Source organism: Psittacula echo (genome assembly GCF_963264785.1).
Source record: "Psittacula echo genome assembly, chromosome: 19".
NCBI classification, from domain to species: domain Eukaryota; kingdom Metazoa; phylum Chordata; class Aves; order Psittaciformes; family Psittacidae; genus Psittacula; species Psittacula echo.
In genome coordinates this window covers 1,858,074-1,874,505 of record NC_137755.1, presented here as the reverse complement: position 1 = coordinate 1,874,505, position 16,432 = coordinate 1,858,074, and the positions used below count along the sequence as shown (strand labels likewise).

At 55.5% G+C, this 16,432-nt stretch overlaps 3 protein-coding genes across 4 annotated transcripts in view; all 3 read right to left on the bottom strand.

Moving 5' to 3' along the window:
• Positions 1 to 22: 22 nt before the first annotated feature.
• On the bottom strand, positions 23 to 2,023 carry LOC308228463 (uncharacterized protein). Its single transcript, XM_080631822.1, has 3 exons — positions 1,943 to 2,023; positions 897 to 1,126; positions 23 to 809 (listed from the first exon to the last, which is right to left on the bottom strand). Exons 2-3 carry the CDS (start codon positions 1,104 to 1,106, stop codon positions 51 to 53), a joined length of 969 nt encoding a protein of 322 aa, XP_080487948.1. The 5' UTR covers positions 1,107 to 1,126; positions 1,943 to 2,023; the 3' UTR covers positions 23 to 50.
• On the bottom strand, positions 1,794 to 10,930 carry LOC308228462 (uncharacterized protein). 2 transcript variants are annotated; one of them, XM_080631820.1, is made up of 6 exons: positions 10,651 to 10,930; positions 8,939 to 9,131; positions 7,246 to 7,452; positions 5,604 to 5,975; positions 4,437 to 4,528; positions 1,794 to 2,070 (listed from the first exon to the last, which is right to left on the bottom strand). In XM_080631820.1, exons 1-6 carry the CDS (start codon positions 10,810 to 10,812, stop codon positions 2,026 to 2,028), a joined length of 1,071 nt encoding a protein of 356 aa, XP_080487946.1. In that variant the 5' UTR covers positions 10,813 to 10,930; the 3' UTR covers positions 1,794 to 2,025. The 2 variants fall into 2 exon arrangements, with proteins under 2 accessions (XP_080487946.1, XP_080487947.1); XM_080631821.1 differs by lacking the exon at positions 7,246 to 7,452.
• Positions 10,809 to 16,432, bottom strand: part of RNF31 (ring finger protein 31) — a gene marked incomplete at its 5' end in the record, with an annotated part of 19,943 nt that continues 14,319 nt past the window's right edge. The window contains 8 exons of the mRNA XM_080631905.1: positions 10,809 to 11,178; positions 11,269 to 11,365; positions 11,456 to 11,513; positions 12,101 to 12,214; positions 13,013 to 13,131; positions 14,126 to 14,240; positions 15,542 to 15,631; positions 15,939 to 16,037. Coding sequence (XP_080488031.1) covers positions 10,944 to 11,178; positions 11,269 to 11,365; positions 11,456 to 11,513; positions 12,101 to 12,214; positions 13,013 to 13,131; positions 14,126 to 14,240; positions 15,542 to 15,631; positions 15,939 to 16,037 — 927 coding nt within the window. The 3' untranslated portion in view covers positions 10,809 to 10,943. The remainder of the gene's footprint in view (positions 11,179 to 11,268; positions 11,366 to 11,455; positions 11,514 to 12,100; positions 12,215 to 13,012; positions 13,132 to 14,125; positions 14,241 to 15,541; positions 15,632 to 15,938; positions 16,038 to 16,432) is intronic.

The following is a 16,432-nucleotide window of genomic DNA, read 5'->3' as shown; positions in this document are numbered from 1 at the left end:
TTGGGGGGGGTTGTACGGCAATAAAGCAGCCCTTTGGAGAGGGTGCGGGTTCACTGCCGGGCGCCATCTTGGGCGGGGACGCGCAGCCCCTGGGGGCAGCCATGGTGGGTGGGGGGGCCGGAATGGAGGCCGCCATCTTGGGTGTCGCCATGGGGGTTGCCGTGTTGGATGACGGTGAATGTATGGAGGCCGCCATCTTGGATGATGGTGACCTCATGGAGGCTGCCATCTTGGAGGACAGCATCCCGATGGAGACCGCCATGATGTATGGGGATAGCCAACATGGCGGCCATCTTGGCTGCGTCTTGTGAGGTGGCCGCCATTTTGGCTGCTGGTTCCTCCATGGGGGCGGCCATCTTGAGTGCGGGAGTCTCAATGGAGGCCGCCATCTTGGCTGTGGCGAACTCAACGGGGGCGGCCATCTTAAGGGGGTCTGCATCCCCCATGGAGGCCGCCATGTTGGATGCTGGGGGGCCATCCATGGGGGCCGCCATATTAGGAGGGGGGAAACACCCCATGGCGGCCATCTTGGGACGGGCTCCGCTTCCCGAGCTCGCCGCCATTTTGTCTGCAGCGGTCTCCATGGCGGCCGCCATCTTGCTCCGGGGCTGCGCCTGCGCGGTGGCCGCCATCTTGGGCGCAAGCGTGCACCACGTGACCGCCATCACGGCCGGGCCTCCCCCATCCACGGCGGCCGCCATCTTGCCGCCCTCCTCCTCCTCCTCCTGTTCTAACATGGCCGCCAGCTCCCCCACAGGGCCCGGCCCCAAGATGGCCGCCATGAAGCCGGGGCTCAGCGCCGCCTCCGCCTGCGATGGGGCAGGGCAATGGGGGTCAATGTGGGGCTGGGAACACCCCCCCCCCCCAATCCTCTGCCCCACACTTATGGGTCCCACCTGCAGCAGGAAACGGGGGTCCCGGAGCAGCGCTGGGGGGGGGGAGCCCCCCCCTTCCTCTTCCTCCTCCTCCTCCTCCTCTGCCCCACATCCATGGGGCAGCCCCAGCGCCGCCATCGCGGCCTCGTACTCGCTGCAGACCCCAGGGGGCAGCGCGGAGCCGCCGCGGGGCATCATGGGAGTGGGGAGGGGGGGCGGAAGTGACGTCATGGGGGGGGCTCTATGGGTCCCTATGGGAATTAAAGGCAAAAAACCCGGATTTAGGGCAATAAATGGGGAATTAAAGGGAATAAATGGGAATTAAACCTGATATAAAGGGAATTTAAGGCAAAAACCCCGGATTTCAGGCAATAAATCATGAATTGAATTGCTTAAAAAGGGATTAAAAGAGAACTAAAGGGAATAAAAGGGGAATAAAACCCAAATAAAGTCGAATTTAAGGCAAAAAACCCGGATTTAAGGCAATAAATTGGGAATTAAATGGATAAAAGGGGAAATAAAGGGAATAAAAGGGAATTAAAGCTGATATAAAGTGAATTTAAGGCAAAAAACTCAGATTTCGGGCAATAAATTGGGAATTAAAGGGAATAAATGGAAATAAAAGGGAATTGAACCCAATATAAAGCGAATTTGAGGCAAATACCCCGGATTTAGGGCAATAAATGGAGAATTAAAGGGAATAAATGGGAATTAAACCCCAATAAAGTCAAATTTAAGGCAAAAATCTGAGTTTAAGGGAAGAAATCAGGAATAAAAGGGAATTAAACCCAATATAAAGCGAATTTAAGGCAAAAACCCCGGATTTCAGGCAATAAATCGGGAATTAAATTGATTAAAAGAGAATAAAAGAGGAATAAAAGCAAATTAAACCCAATATAAAGTGAATTAAACCCGATATAAAGCGAATTAAACCTGCTATAAAGTGAATTAAACCCGATATAAAGTGAATTAAACCCGATATAAAGCGAATTAAACCTGCTATAAAGTGAATTAAACCGGGTTTTGGGTTCAAAAGGGCGGATTTAGGGTAAAAGAGGGGCTGAAACCCTTCTGCGCGCCCCGGCAGCCAATCAGAGCGCGGCGGGGGCGGGCCCCAGGGAGCGGCGGCCAATGAGGGGAGGGGGCGGAGTCAGTGGAGCTCGTCCAGGAGCGGCTGCACGAAGGCCTGGGCCAGCTGCAATGGGAATGGGTGGGGTTATTATGGGATGTAATGGGGTATAATGGGGTATAATGGGGTTATAATGGGGTATAATGGGGTTATAATGGGGTTATAATGGGGTTATAATGGGGTTATAATGGGGTATAATGCGGTTATTATGGGTTATAATGGGGTTATAATGGGGTTATAATGGGGTTATAATGGGGTATAATGCGGTTATTATGGGTTATAATGGGGTTATAATGGGGTTATAATGGGTTATAATGGGTTATAATGGGGTTATAATGGGTTATAATGGGGTTATAATGGGGTTATAATGGGGGTATAATGCGGTTATTATGGGTTATAATGGGTTTATAATGGGGTATAATGGGGTATAATGGGTTATAATGGGGTTATAATGGGTTATAATGGGTTATAATGGGTTATAATGGGGGTATAATGGGGTTATTATGGGTTATAATGGGGTTATAATGGGGTATAATGGGGTATAATGGGGTATAATGGGGTTATAATGGGGTTATAATGGGGCTCTATGGGGTTATAATGGGGTTATAATGGGTTATAATGGGTTATAATGGGTTATAATGGGGTTATAATGGGTTATAATGGGGTTATAATGGGGTTATAATGGGGCTCTATGGGGTTATAATGGGTTATAATGGGTTATAATGTGGTTATAATGCGTTATAATGGGTTATAATGGGGTTCTAATGGGGTAAAATGGGGTTATAATGGGGTTATAATGGGTTATAATGGGGTTATAATGGGTTATAATGGGTTATAATGGGGTATAATGGGGTTTTAATGGGTTATAATGGGGTATAATGGGGTTATAATGGGTTATAATGGGGTTATAATGGGGTATAATGGGGTATAATGGGGTTATAATGGGTTATAATGGGGTTATAATGGGGTATAATGGGTTATAATGGGTTATAATGGGTTATAATGGGTTATAATGGGTTATAATGGGGTTATAATGGGGTTATAATGGGTTATAATGGGTTATAATGGGGTATAATGGGGTATAATGGGGTATAATGGGTTATAATGGGGTATAATGGGTTATAATGGGTTATAATGGGTTATAATGGGGTTATAATGGGGTTATAATGGGTTATAATGGGTTATAATGGGGTATAATGGGTTATAATGGGTTATAATGGGGTTATAATGGGTTATAATGGGTTATAATGGGTTATAATGGGGTATAATGGGTTATAATGGGTTATAATGGGTTATAATGGGGTATAATGGGTTATAATGGGTTATAATGGGTTATAATAGGGTTATAATGGGTTATAATGGGTTATAATGGGGTTATAATGGGTTATAATGGGTTATAATGGGTTATAATGGGGTATAATGGGGTTATAATGGGTTATAATAGGGTTATAATGGGTTATAATGGGTTATAATGGGGTTATAATGGGTTATAATGGGTTATAATGGGGTTATAATGGGTTATAATGGGTTATAATGGGGTTATAATGGGGTTATAATGGGGTTATAATGGGGTATAATAGGGTTATAATGGGGTTATAATGGGTTACAATGGGTTATAATGGGTTATAATGGGTTATAATGGGTTATAATGGGGTTATAATGGGGTTATAATGGGGTTATAACGGGGTATAATAGGGTTATAATGGGGTTATAATGGTTTATAATGGTTTATAATGGGGTTATAATGGGGTTATAATGGGTTTATAATGGGGTATAATAGGGTTATAATGGGGTTATAATGGGTTATAATGGGTTATAATGGGTTATAATGAGGTTATAATGGGGTTATAATGGGTTATAATGGGGTTATAATGGGTTATAATGGGTTATAATGGGTTATAATGGGGTTATAATGGGGTTATAATGGGTTATAATGGGTTATAATGGGTTATAATGGGTTATAATGGGGTTATAATGGGTTATAATGGGTTATAATGGGGTTATAATGGGGTTATAATGAGGTTATAATGGGGTTTAATGGGGTTATAATGGGGTATAATGGGTTATAATGGGGTTATAATGGGTTATAATGGGTTATAATGGGGTTATAATGGGGTTATAATGAGGTTATAATGGGGTTTAATGGGGTTATAATGGGTTTTAATGGGTTATAATGGGGTTATAATGGGGTTATAATGGGTTATAATGGGGTTATAATGGGGTTATAATGGGTTATAATGGGTTATAATGGGGTTATAATGGGGTTATAATGGGGTTATAATGGGGTATAATGGGGTTATAATGGGGTTATAATGGGTTATAATGGGTTATAATGGGGTTATAATGGGGTATAATGGTTTATAATGGGGCTCTATGGGGTTATAACGGGGCTCTATGGGGTTATTATGGGCTGCGAGGGGCCGAGGCCTCACCTGGATGCAGATCCCTGCTTCCGGGCTCTCTCCCAGCTCCAGGCTCACGCTCGGCTCCGGCCTCGGGGCCCCTTCCCGGTGCTCCCGAACCTCTGGCGGGGGGGGGGAAGAGGATCCCAATGGATCCCTATGGAGCCAATGGAGCTCAATGGACCCCAATGGAGCTCAATGGACCCCAATGGCTAACATGCGCCCCCAATGCACCCCAATGGATCCCAGTGGATCTCAGTGGATCCAAAAGCACCCCAATGGATCCCCACGGCTAACATGCGCCCAAATGTATCCCAATGGCTAACACACCCCCCCATGGATCCCAGTGGATCTCAGTGGATCCAAATGCACCCCAATGGATCCCAATGCCCCCCAATGGCTAACATACACCCCAATGGGTCCCAATGGATTCAAATGGCTAACATGCAACCCAATGGATCCCAGTGGATCCCAATGGATCCCCATGGCTAACACGCACCCCAATGGATCCCAATGGATCCCCATGGCTAACCTGCACCCCTATAGATCCCAATGCACCCCAATGGATCCCAATGCACCCCAATGGCTAACACACACCCCAATGGCTCCCAATGGATCTCAATGGCTAACATGCACCCCAATGGATCCCAGTGGATCCCAATGCACACCAATGGATCCCAATGGCTAAAATACACCCCAATGCATCCCAGTGGATCCCAATGCACACCAATGGATCCCAGTGGCTAACACGCACCCCACTGGATCCCAGTGGATCCCACTGGCTAACAGGCAACCCAATGGATGCCAATAGATCCAAATGCACCCCAGTGGACCCAAATGGATCCAAATGCACCCCAATAGATCCCAATGGACCCCAATGGCTAACATGCACCCCAATGGATCCCAGTGGATCCCAATGGACCCCACTGGACCCCAATGGCTAACACGCACCCCAATGGATCCCAGTGGATCCCACTGGCTAACAGGCAACCCAATGGACCCCAATGGATCCCAACGCACCCCAATAGATCCCAATGCACCCCAATGGATCCCAATGCACCCCAATGGACCCCAATGGATCCCAATGCACCCCAATAGATCCCAATGCACCCCAATGGACCCCAATGCACCCCAATAGATCCCAATGGACCCCAATGGATCCCAATGGATCCCCCCCCCCCCCCCCTTCCCTCTCACCCCTCCGGAAGCGCTCGGCGTCGAAGGCGAGGACGAGGTCCCCGGGCGCCAGGGCTTGGGCGTGGGGGGCGCGGAGGCGCAGCGCCCCCTGGCGGCCGGGGGGTGCGCGGCGGAGGCGGAGGAAGAGGCCGCGGCGGGCGCTGGCCACGAGCAGGCGCAGGCCCCGCAGGAGCTGCCCCACGGCGCTATGGGGCTGGGCGGGGGTCAGGAGGAGGCGGGGCAGGAGCTGGGGGTAAGGGGGGGGGAAGGGGGGGGAAGGGGGGGGATGCGGGGGGGAAGGGGGGGGCTCCAGGAGGAAGTCGCCGGGGGGCAGGCGGAGCGAGCAGCAGGGGGCGCCCAAGGCCAGGACGGAGACGAGGAGGCAGTGGGGGCCTGCGGGGGGGACCATAGAGACCCCATAGAGACCCATAGAGACCCCATAGAGACCCCATAGAGACCCACAGAGACCCATAGAGACCCCATAGAGACCCCATAGAGACCCATAGAGACCCATAGAGACCCCATAGAGACCCATAGAGACCCCATAGAGACCCCATAGAGACCCATAGAGACCCCATAGAGACCCCATAGAGACCCATAGAGACCCATAGAGACCCATACGGACCCCATAGAGACCCATAGAGACCCCATAGAGACCCCATAGAGACCCATAGAGACCCCATAGAGACCCATAGAGACCCATAGAGACCCCATAGAGACCCATAGAGACCCATAGAGACCCCATAGAGACCCCATAGAGACCCATAGAGACCCCATAGAGACCCCATAGAGACCCATAGAGACCCCATAGAGACCCATAGAGACCCATAGAGACCCCATAGAGACCCATAGAGACCCATAGAGACCCATAGAGACCCCATAGAGACCCCATAGAGACCCATAGAGACCCATAGAGACCCCATAGAGACCCCATAGAGACCCATAGAGACCCATAGAGACCCCATAGGGACCCATAGAGACCCATAGAGACCCCATAGAGACCCCATAGAGACCCATAGAGACCCCATAGAGACCCCATAGAGACCCCATAGGGACCCATAGAGACCCCATAGAGACCCCATAGAGACCCCATAGAGACCCATAGAGACCCCATAGAGACCCCATAGAGACCCCATAGGGACCCATAGAGACCCATAGAGACCCATAGAGACCCCATAGAGACCCCATAGAGACCCATAGGGACCAATAGGGACCCCATAGAGACCCATAGAGACCCCATAGAGACCCCATAGGGACCCATAGAGACCCCATAGAGACCCCATAGAGACCCATAGAGACCCCATAGAGACCCCATAGAGACCCCATAGGGACCCATAGAGACCCCATAGAGACCCCATAGAGACCCCATAGAGACCCCATAGAGACCCATAGGGACCAATAGGGACCCCATAGAGACTCATAGAGACCCCATAGAGACCCTTAGGGACCCATAGGGACCCTATAGAGACCCCATAGTGACCCACAGAGACCCTTAGGGACCCATAGAGACCCCACAGAGACCCCATAGAGACCCCATAGAGACCCATAGAGACCCATAGAGACCCCATAGGGACCCCATAGAGACCCCATAGAGACCCCATAGCCCCCCCAGGCCCGCCCCCTCCCTCCCCATTGGCTGCGGCGCCAGGGGGCGTGGCCTCACCCTCGGCCGGGGGCAGTGGGTGGGGGCTGCTGACGCTGAGGGTCACGTGGGGAGGCGGGGCCCCGGGGCCCGCGGAGGGGGCGGGGCCTCTCCAGGCCCCGCCCCCTCCCTCGGGCGCCACCGCCTTCTCCTCCTCGGGGGCGGGGCTTCCGGTGGAGCCAATCAGAGGCGGCGGCTCCGGCTCCTGGGGGCGGGGCCGCTTCCCGCCTGCGTTGGGGGGGGGGAACATGGGAGGGAAGGGAGACCCATAGAGACCCCATAGAGACCCATAGAGACCCCATAGAGACCCCATAGAGACCCATAGAGACCCCATAGAGACCCATAGAGACCCATAGAGACCCCATAGAGACCCATAGAGACCCCATAGAGACCCCATAGAGACCCATAGAGACCCCATAGAGACCCCATAGAGACCCATAGAGACCCATAGAGACCCATAGAGACCCCATAGAGACCCCATAGAGACCCATAGAGACCCCATAGAGACCCATAGAGACCCCATAGAGACCCCATAGAGACCCCATAGAGACCCATAGAGACCCCATAGAGACCCCATAGAGACCCATAGAGACCCATAGAGACCCCATAGGGACCCCATAGAGACCCATAGAGACCCCATAGGGACCTATAGAGACCCATAGAGACCCCATAGAGACCCATAGAGACCCATAGAGACCCCATAGAGACCCATAGAGACCCCCTAGAGACCTATAGAGACCCCCATAGAGACCCCATAGAGACCCATAGAGACCCATAGAGACCCCATAGGGTCCCCATAGAGACCCATAGAGACCCCATAGAGACCTATAGAGACCCATAGAGACCCCATAGAGACCCATAGAGACCCATAGACACCCCATAGAGACCCATAGAGACCCATAGAGACCCCATAGAGACCCATAGAGACCTATAGAGACCCCATAGAGACCCCATAGAGACCCACAGATACCCATAGAGACCCCATAGAGACCTATAGAGACCCCATAGAGACCCCATAGAGACCCACAGAGACCCATAGAGACCCCATAGGGACCCCATAGAGACCCATAGAGACCCCATGGAGACCTATAGAGACCCATAGAGACCCCATAGAGACCCACAGAGACCCCATAGAGACCCCATAGAGACCCATAGAGACCCCATAGAGACCCCATAGGGACCCATAGAGACCCCATAGAGACCCATACAGACCCATAGGGACCCATAGGGACCAATAGAGACCCCATAGAGACCCATAGAGACCCCATAGAGACCCATAGGGACCCATAGAGACCCATAGACACCCCATAGAGACCCATAGAGATCCCATAGGGACCCATAGACACCCCATAGAGACCCATAGGGACCCATAGAGACCCCATAGAGACCCACAGAGACCCATAAAGATCCCATAGGGACCCATAGACACCCCATAGAGACCCACAGGGACCCATAGAGACCCGTAGAGACCCCATAGAGACCCAGAGAAACCCACAGAGCCCCATAGAGCCCTATAGCGACGCATAGGGCCCCATACAGCAGCGGGAGGTGGGCGTGTCCTCGGCTGGCCCCGCCCCCCCGCGGCACTATACCGCCCCCTGGTGGCCGCAGCGCAGCGCGCCGCCTGCACCCCCCCCATAGCCCTCTATAGGCACCCCATAGAGCCCTATAGAGCCCCATAGAGACCCCACAGAAACCCCATCGAGCCCCCTACCTGTGCTCCCCACCTCAGGCCGGGGGGGCAGGAGCCTATAGACCCTATAGGGGTTGTGTCCGTGGGGCTGGGATCTATGGGGCAGCTCCTGGAACTCGGGGCTCTTATGGAGGGCGCAGCGGAGCCGCGACTTCCAGCCCGCGGGGTCCGGGGGGGCACCAGGGGGGAGCCGGCCCTTGAACTCGGCCCAAGCCTATGGGGAGCAATGGGGGGCTATGGGGTAATGGGGGTCAATGGGGTAATGGGGGTCAATGGGGCAATGGGGGTCAATGGGGGTAATGGGGGTCAATGGCGTAATGGGAGTCAATGGCGTAATGGGGCAATGGGGGTCTATGTGGTAATGGGGGTCAATGGAGCAATGGGGGGCAATGGGGCAATGGGGGCCAATGGGGGTAATGGGGAAATGGGGGTCAATGGTGGTACTGGGGGTCAATGGGGCAATGGGAGTCAAAGGGGGCAATGGGAGTCAATGGGGGCAATGGGGGTCAATGGGGGTAATGGGGCAATGGGGGGCAATGGGGCAATGGGAGTCAATGGGGGTAATGGGAGCCCATAGACATCAATGGAGCCAATAGGGGTGAATGGGGCCTATAGGGGTCAACGGGACCCATAAGGATCAATGGAGTGCCTAGATATGAACAGGAGCCCATAGGGATCAATGGGGTCCATAGGGATCAATGGGGACCCTGGGGGTCAGTGGGGACCCTAAGGATCAATGCACCCCATACGGCTCAATGGGGGACAAGAGGGGTCAATGGGAGCCAACGCACCCCATAGGGATCAATGGGGGCCCATAGGGACCAATGCACCCCATAGGGATCAATGGGGGCCCACAGGGACCAACGCACCCCATAGGGACCAACACACCCCATAGGGATCAATGGGGGCCCATACGGACCAATCCACCCCATAGTGATCAATGCACCCCATAGGACCCAATGCCGCCCTCAGGGCTCAATAGGACCCCATAGGGATCAAGGGGGTCCATAGGAACCAATGCACCCCATAGGGATCAATGGGAGCCCATAGGGACCAATGGGGCCCCATAGGGACCAACGCACCCCATAGTGAGCAAGGGGGTCCATAGGGACCAATCCACCCCATAGGGATCAACGCACCCCATAGGGCTCAATGGGGCCCATAGGGCTGAATGGGACCCCATAGGAACCAACACACCCCATAGGGATCAATGGGGCCCATAGGGACCAACGCACCCCATAGTGATCAAGGGGATCCCATAGGGACCAATGCACCCCATAGGGACCAAGGGGGATCCATAGGGAACGACGCACCCCATAGTGATCAAGGGGACCCCATAGGGACCAAGGGGGATCCATAGGGAACGATGCACCCCATAGGGATCAAGGGGGGCCCATAGGGACCAATCCACCCCATAGGGAACAACGAACCCCATATGGATCAAGGGGGCCCATAGGGCTGAATGGGACCCCATAGGGTCCAACGCACCCCATAGTGATCAAGGGGACCCCATGGGGACCAACGCACCCCATAGTGACCAACGGGGTCCCATAGGGACCAATCCACCCCATAGGGACCAACAGACCCCATAATGCTCAATGCGGCCCATAGCGACCAACGCACCCCATAGAGATCAACAGGGCTCATAGGAACCAACGCACCCCATAGAGATCAACGGCTGCCCATAGCACTCAAGAGGACCCCGGCCCCGCCCCCTGCCCCGCTGACGTCACCTTGCAGAGCGCGCTCCCGGCCCCCCCTTTCCCGCCACGCTGCCAGGGGATGCGCAGCGCCGTCCTCTCGGGGTCGTCCCACACCAGCCCCGCGTAGCGCCCGCTCTCCACTTGCTCCAGCAGCCAGGCCCGCAGCCGCCGTTGGGCCGGGCCCGGCGCCATGCTCCCCTCTTTGGCGCCAGCGCGCCCGGCACCACTCCCGCGCTCCGGCAGCCCAGCGCGCGTCTTTTCCCCGCGCTGCCGCCGCCGCCGCCGGCGCGCCGGCGCGCTTCCGCGGCACCCCGGGGCGGGGGTCACGTGCCCCGCCCGGCCACGCCCCCGCCGCCGCCGCACAGAGGCGCCTCCTGCTGGAGGAGCCCGCGCAGGCGCCGCTCGTAGGCCACGCCCCCTTCTCCCGCCAGGCGCTGGGTCCGCCCGGCCGCTAGGTGGCGCTCGGCGGCGGCGCGCAGCTCGTCCGAGTCGTAAAGGGAGAGCGGGTCCAGGCCGTGGTGGTTGATGAGGCGGACCAGGTACTCGGTGTAGTGCCCCCTAGCGGGCGGGAGGAGGAAGGCGCTGGTTAGCGCCTCTATGGGGCGGCCCCATAGCGCGGCCCCATAGCGCGGCCCCGTCGCTGCTCACCGGCACAGGCCCGCGTGGTCCTTCGGGGCCTCCCGGCCGCAGGGCTCGTCCTTGAGCCCCGTTGGGGTCTCTTTCTGCTCCAGCACCAGGCAGCCTCCTATGGGGTGGCCCCATAGGGAGCTATGGGGCTGCCCCACACTTAGGGGGTGAAAAGGGGGGGGTGGAAAGGGGGGGGGTGGGTTCTTACCACCAGGCGGGGGGGAGAAGCCCCGGGGAGGCTCGGTCTCAAAGGGGACGGAGGCGTCCTGGGAGGGAGGGGTTAGGGGGCTGCCCCATAGCGACCCATAGAGACCCATAGAAACCCCATAGAAAGTCCATACACACCCCATAGAGACCCACAGAGACCCCATAGGAACCTATAGAGACCCCAGAGAAACCCCATAGATGCCCCATAGTGACCCATGGAAACCCCATAGAACCCCATAGAGCCCCCGTAGAGACCCCATAGAGACCCCATAGAGACCCATTAGCACCCATAGAGCCCCATATACACCCCATAGACCCCCCCAATAGCGCCCCATAGAGACCCATAGAGACCCCATAGGGAGCCATAGAGCACACTGCGGCACTATACCGCCCCCTGGTGGATGCGCGGCAACGCGCTGCCTGGACCAAGCCATGACCCCCATAGAGACCCATAGGGACCCATAGAGACCCATAGAGACCCATAGGGACCCATAGAGACCCCATAGGGACCCATAGAGACCCATAGAGACCTATAGAGACCCATAGGGACCCCATAGAGTCCCATAGAGACCCCATAGAGACCCCATAGAGACCCATAGGGACCCATAGGGACCCCATAGAGACCCATAGGAGCCCCATAGCGCACCTGGAGGAGCCGCTGCAGGCGGGGGGGGCTCCAGTCCCGCAGGTGGAAGATGCAGTCCCGGGGGTGGTGCCCATGGAGGGAGCCCCGGAGGGGGCAGCGCTCAATGGGGCAGGACTGGGGGGGGGAGATGGGGGTCAGCCCCATAGAGACCCATAGGGACCCCATAGGGACCCATAGAGACCCCATAGAGACCCATAGAGACCCATAGAGACCCCATAGGGACCCCATAGAGACCCCATAGAGACCCATAGAGACCCATAGGGACCCCATAGAGACCCATAGAGACCCGATAGGGACCCATAGAGACCCCATAGAGCCCCATAGAGACCCATAGGGACCCCATAGAGACCCATAGAGACCCCATAGGGACCCATAGAGACCCCATAGAGCCCCATAGAGACCCATAGGGACCCCATAGAGCCCCACAGAGCCCCATAGAGACCCAGAGGAACCCCATAGGGACACATAGGGACCTATAGAGACCCCATAAAGACACCACAGAGACCCCATAGAGACCCATAGAGACCCGTAGGGATCCCATAGGGACCCCATAGAGACCCATAGAGACCCCATAGAGACCCACAGGGACCCATAGAGACCCATAGGGACCCATAGAGAGCCATAGAGAGCCATAGAGACTCCACAAGGAACCAATAAAGACCCCACAGAGACCCATAGGGAACCATAGAGACCCCATAGAGCCCCATAGAGACCCCATAGAAACCAATAGGGCACAGGGAGGGGGCGTGTCCTCGGCTGGCCCCGCCCCCCGCGGCACTATACCGCCCCCTGGTGGCCGCGCCACAGCGCGCCGCCCGCACCCCCCCCATAGCCCTCTATAGGCACCCCATAGAGCCCTATAGAGCCCCATAGACACCCCATAGACACCCCATGGCTGCCCCATAGGCTCACGTGGCGGGGGTGGAAGGGGCAGGCGCAGCCGCTGCAGAACTGGTGCTGGCACTGGGAGCACTGGAGGTGGAGGCAGCCCCCCCGGGCCAGGGCGAAGCGAGCCCCACAGCGCGGGCAGCCTATGGGGCACAGGGAGCCATAGGGAGCCATAGGGAGCCATAGGGAGCCATAGGGAGCCATAGGGAGCCATAGGGACACATAGGGACACATAGGGACACATAGGGACACATAGGGACACATAGGGACCCATAGGGAGCCATAGGGAGCCATAGGGAGCCATAGGGACCCATAGGGAGGCATAGGGACCCATAGGGACACATAGGGACCCATAGGGACACATAGGGAGCCATAGGGACACATAGGGACACATAGGGACACATAGGGACCCATAGGGACACATAGGGACCCATAGGGACCCATTGGCACCCATAGGGACACATAGGGAGCCATAGGGACACATAGGGACCCATAGGGACCCATAGGGACCCATAGGGACCCATAGGGACACATAGGGACACATAGGGAGCCATAGGGACACATAGAGACCACATAGGGGACCATTGGAACCCCATAGAGACCCATAGAGACCCCATAGGGGCCCCACAGACACCCCTAAGGACCCCATAAAGCCCCATAGAGCCCCATAGAAACCCCATAGAGAGCTCATAGAGACCCATAGAGACGCCATAGAGACCCATAGAGACCCCTAGAGATCCATATGGACCCATAGAACCCCATAGGGCCCATAGAGCCCCATAGAGCCCACAGAGCCCCATAGAGCCCCCATAGAGCCCATAGAGCCCATAGAGTCCCACAGAGCCCCATAGAGCCCATGCAGCCCCATAGAGCCCCATAGAGCCCCATAGAGCCCATAGAGCCCCCATAGAGCCCATAGAGCCCATGCAGCCCCATAGAGCCCCATAGAGCCCATAGAGCCCCATAGAGCCCCATAGAGCCCCATAGAGCCCCCATAGAGCCCATAGAGCCCCATAGAGCCCCATAGAGCCCCATAGAGCCCATAGAGCCCCATAGAGCCCCATAGAGCCCATAGAGCCCCATAGAGCCCCATAGAGCCCCATAGAGCCCCATAGAGCGCAGCGCCCCCTAGCGCACCGATGCTGTGCTCCTGCAGGAAGTCCTCCAGCCCCACGGCCGCCGCTTGGGGGTCACCGGAGCCGAGCCAGGCCTCGAAGGCAGCGCAGGACAGGGAGGCGTGGGCCGGGTGCCACTGGGACCCATAGAGAGCCATTGGCACCCATAGGGACCCATAGAGACCCCATAGGGAGCCATTGGCACCCATAGGGACCCATAGAGACCCCATAGAGACCCATAGAGACCCATAGAGACCCATAGAGACCCCATAGAGACCCCATAGAGACCCATAGAGACCCCATAGAGACCCATAGAGACCCATAGGGACCCCATAGAGACCCCATAGAGACCCCATAGAGACCCATAGAGACCCCATAGGGACCCCATAGGGACCCATAGAGACCCATAGGGACCCATAGAGACCCCATAGAGACCCATAGGGACCCCATAGAGACCCATAGAGACCCCATAGAGACCCCATAGAGACCCATAGAGACCCCATAGAGACCCCATAGAGACCCATAGAGACCCATAGAGACCCATAGAGACCCCATAGAGACCCCATAGAGACCCATAGAGACCCATAGAGACCCATAGAGACCCATAGGGACCCATAGAGACCCCATAGAGACCCCATAGAGACCCATAGAGACCCCATAGGGACCCCATAGAGACCCAGAGAGACCCATAGGGACCCATAGAGACCCCATAGAGACCCATAGGGACCCCATAGAGACCCATAGAGACCCCATAGGGACCCATAGGGACCCATAGAGACCCATAGAGACCCATAGAGACCCCATAGAGACCCATAGGGACCCATAGAGACCCCATAGAGACCCATAGAGACCCATAGAGACCCATAGAGACCCATAGAGACCCCATAAGGAGCCATTGGGACCCATAGAGACCCCATAGGGAGCCATTGGGAGCCATAGAGACCCATAGAGACCCCATAGGGAGCCATTGGGACCCATAGAGACCCATAGAGACCCCATAGGGAGCCATTGGGAGCCATAGAGAGCCATTGGGACCCATAGAGACCCCATAGGGAGCCATTGGGAGCCATAGAGACCCATAGAGACCCCATAGGGAGCCATTGGGAGCCATAGAGACCCATAGAGACCCCATAGGGAGCCATTGGGACCCATAGAGACCCATAGAGACCCCATAGGGAGCCATTGGCACCCATAGAGACCCATAGGGACCGCATAGAGATCCATTGGGACCCATAGAGACCCATAGGGAGCCATTAGGACCCATAGAGAACCATAGGAAGCCATTGGCACGCACAGAGACCCATAGGGACCCCATATGGACTCCATAGAGCCCCACAGACCCCCCCAACCCCATAGACCCCCACAGAGCCCCATAGAACCCCCATAGAGCCCCACAGAGCCCCATAGAACCCCCATAGAGCCCCATAGAGCCCCATACCGGGCGCTGGCAGCGGGGGCAGCAGCACTGTTTGCATTGGGGGCACTCAGCGGGGCCTTGCTCAGCCTCGAAGATGAAGCCAAAGGAGCACTTGGGGGGCAGAGGAGAGGCCTCGCTGTGGGGCTGCCCCATAGAGCCCCATAGAGACCCCATAGAGACCCCATAGAGCCCCATAGAGACCCCATAGAGACCCCATAGAGCGGAGGGAGGGGGCGTGTCCTCGGCTGGCCCCGCCCCCCGCGGCACTATACCGCCCCCTGGTGGCCGCGCCGCAGCGCGCCGCCTGCACCCCCCCATAGCCCTCTATAGGCACCCCATAGAGCCCCATAGACACCCCATAGAGCCCTATAGAGCCCCATAGAGCCCTATAGAGCCCCGTAGGTGCCCCATAGCGCACCTGGGGGCACCAGAGGAACTGGGGGTCTCGCTCCAGCTCCAGCTCGGTCAGTTTTTGGCTGAAGAGCTCGTAGGTGGCCGGGTCCAGGCACTGGCGGAGCTGTGGGGCAGGGGCCCCATTGAAACCCATTGTAACCCCATGGCAACCCATAATAACCCATTGTAAATCATAATAACCCATTGTAACCCATTATAACCCATTCTAACCTTACTATAACCCATTATAACCTCATTATAACCCCATTTACCCCATTATAACCCATTATAACCCCATTATAACCCCATTATAACCCATTATAACCCCATTACAACCCATTATAACCCCATTATAACCCATTATAACCCATTATAACCCCATTATACACCATTATAACCCATTATAACCCCATTATAACCCATTATAACCCCATTATAACCCCATTATAACCCATTATAACGCATTATAACCCATTATAACCCCATTTAACCCCATTATAACCCATTATAACCCATTAT

Coding starts and splice junctions, on each gene's coding strand:
- LOC308228463 (XM_080631822.1), bottom strand. CDS start 1,106: ATGACGTCACTTCCGCCCCCCCTCCCCACTCCCATGATGCCCCGCGGC. Junction 810..896: donor ACCCCCGTTTCCTGCTGCAG/GTGGGACCCATA, acceptor GCCCCATCGCAG/GCGGAGGCGGCGCTGAGCCC.
- LOC308228462 (XM_080631820.1), bottom strand. CDS start 10,812: ATGGCGCCGGGCCCGGCCCAACGGCGGCTGCGGGCCTGGCTGCTGGAG. Junction 9,132..10,650: donor CCGGGAGCGCGCTCTGCAAG/GTGACGTCAGCG, acceptor TGCTCCCCATAG/GCTTGGGCCGAGTTCAAGGG. Junction 7,453..8,938: donor GCCTGAGGTGGGGAGCACAG/GTAGGGGGCTCG, acceptor CCCCCAACGCAG/GCGGGAAGCGGCCCCGCCCC.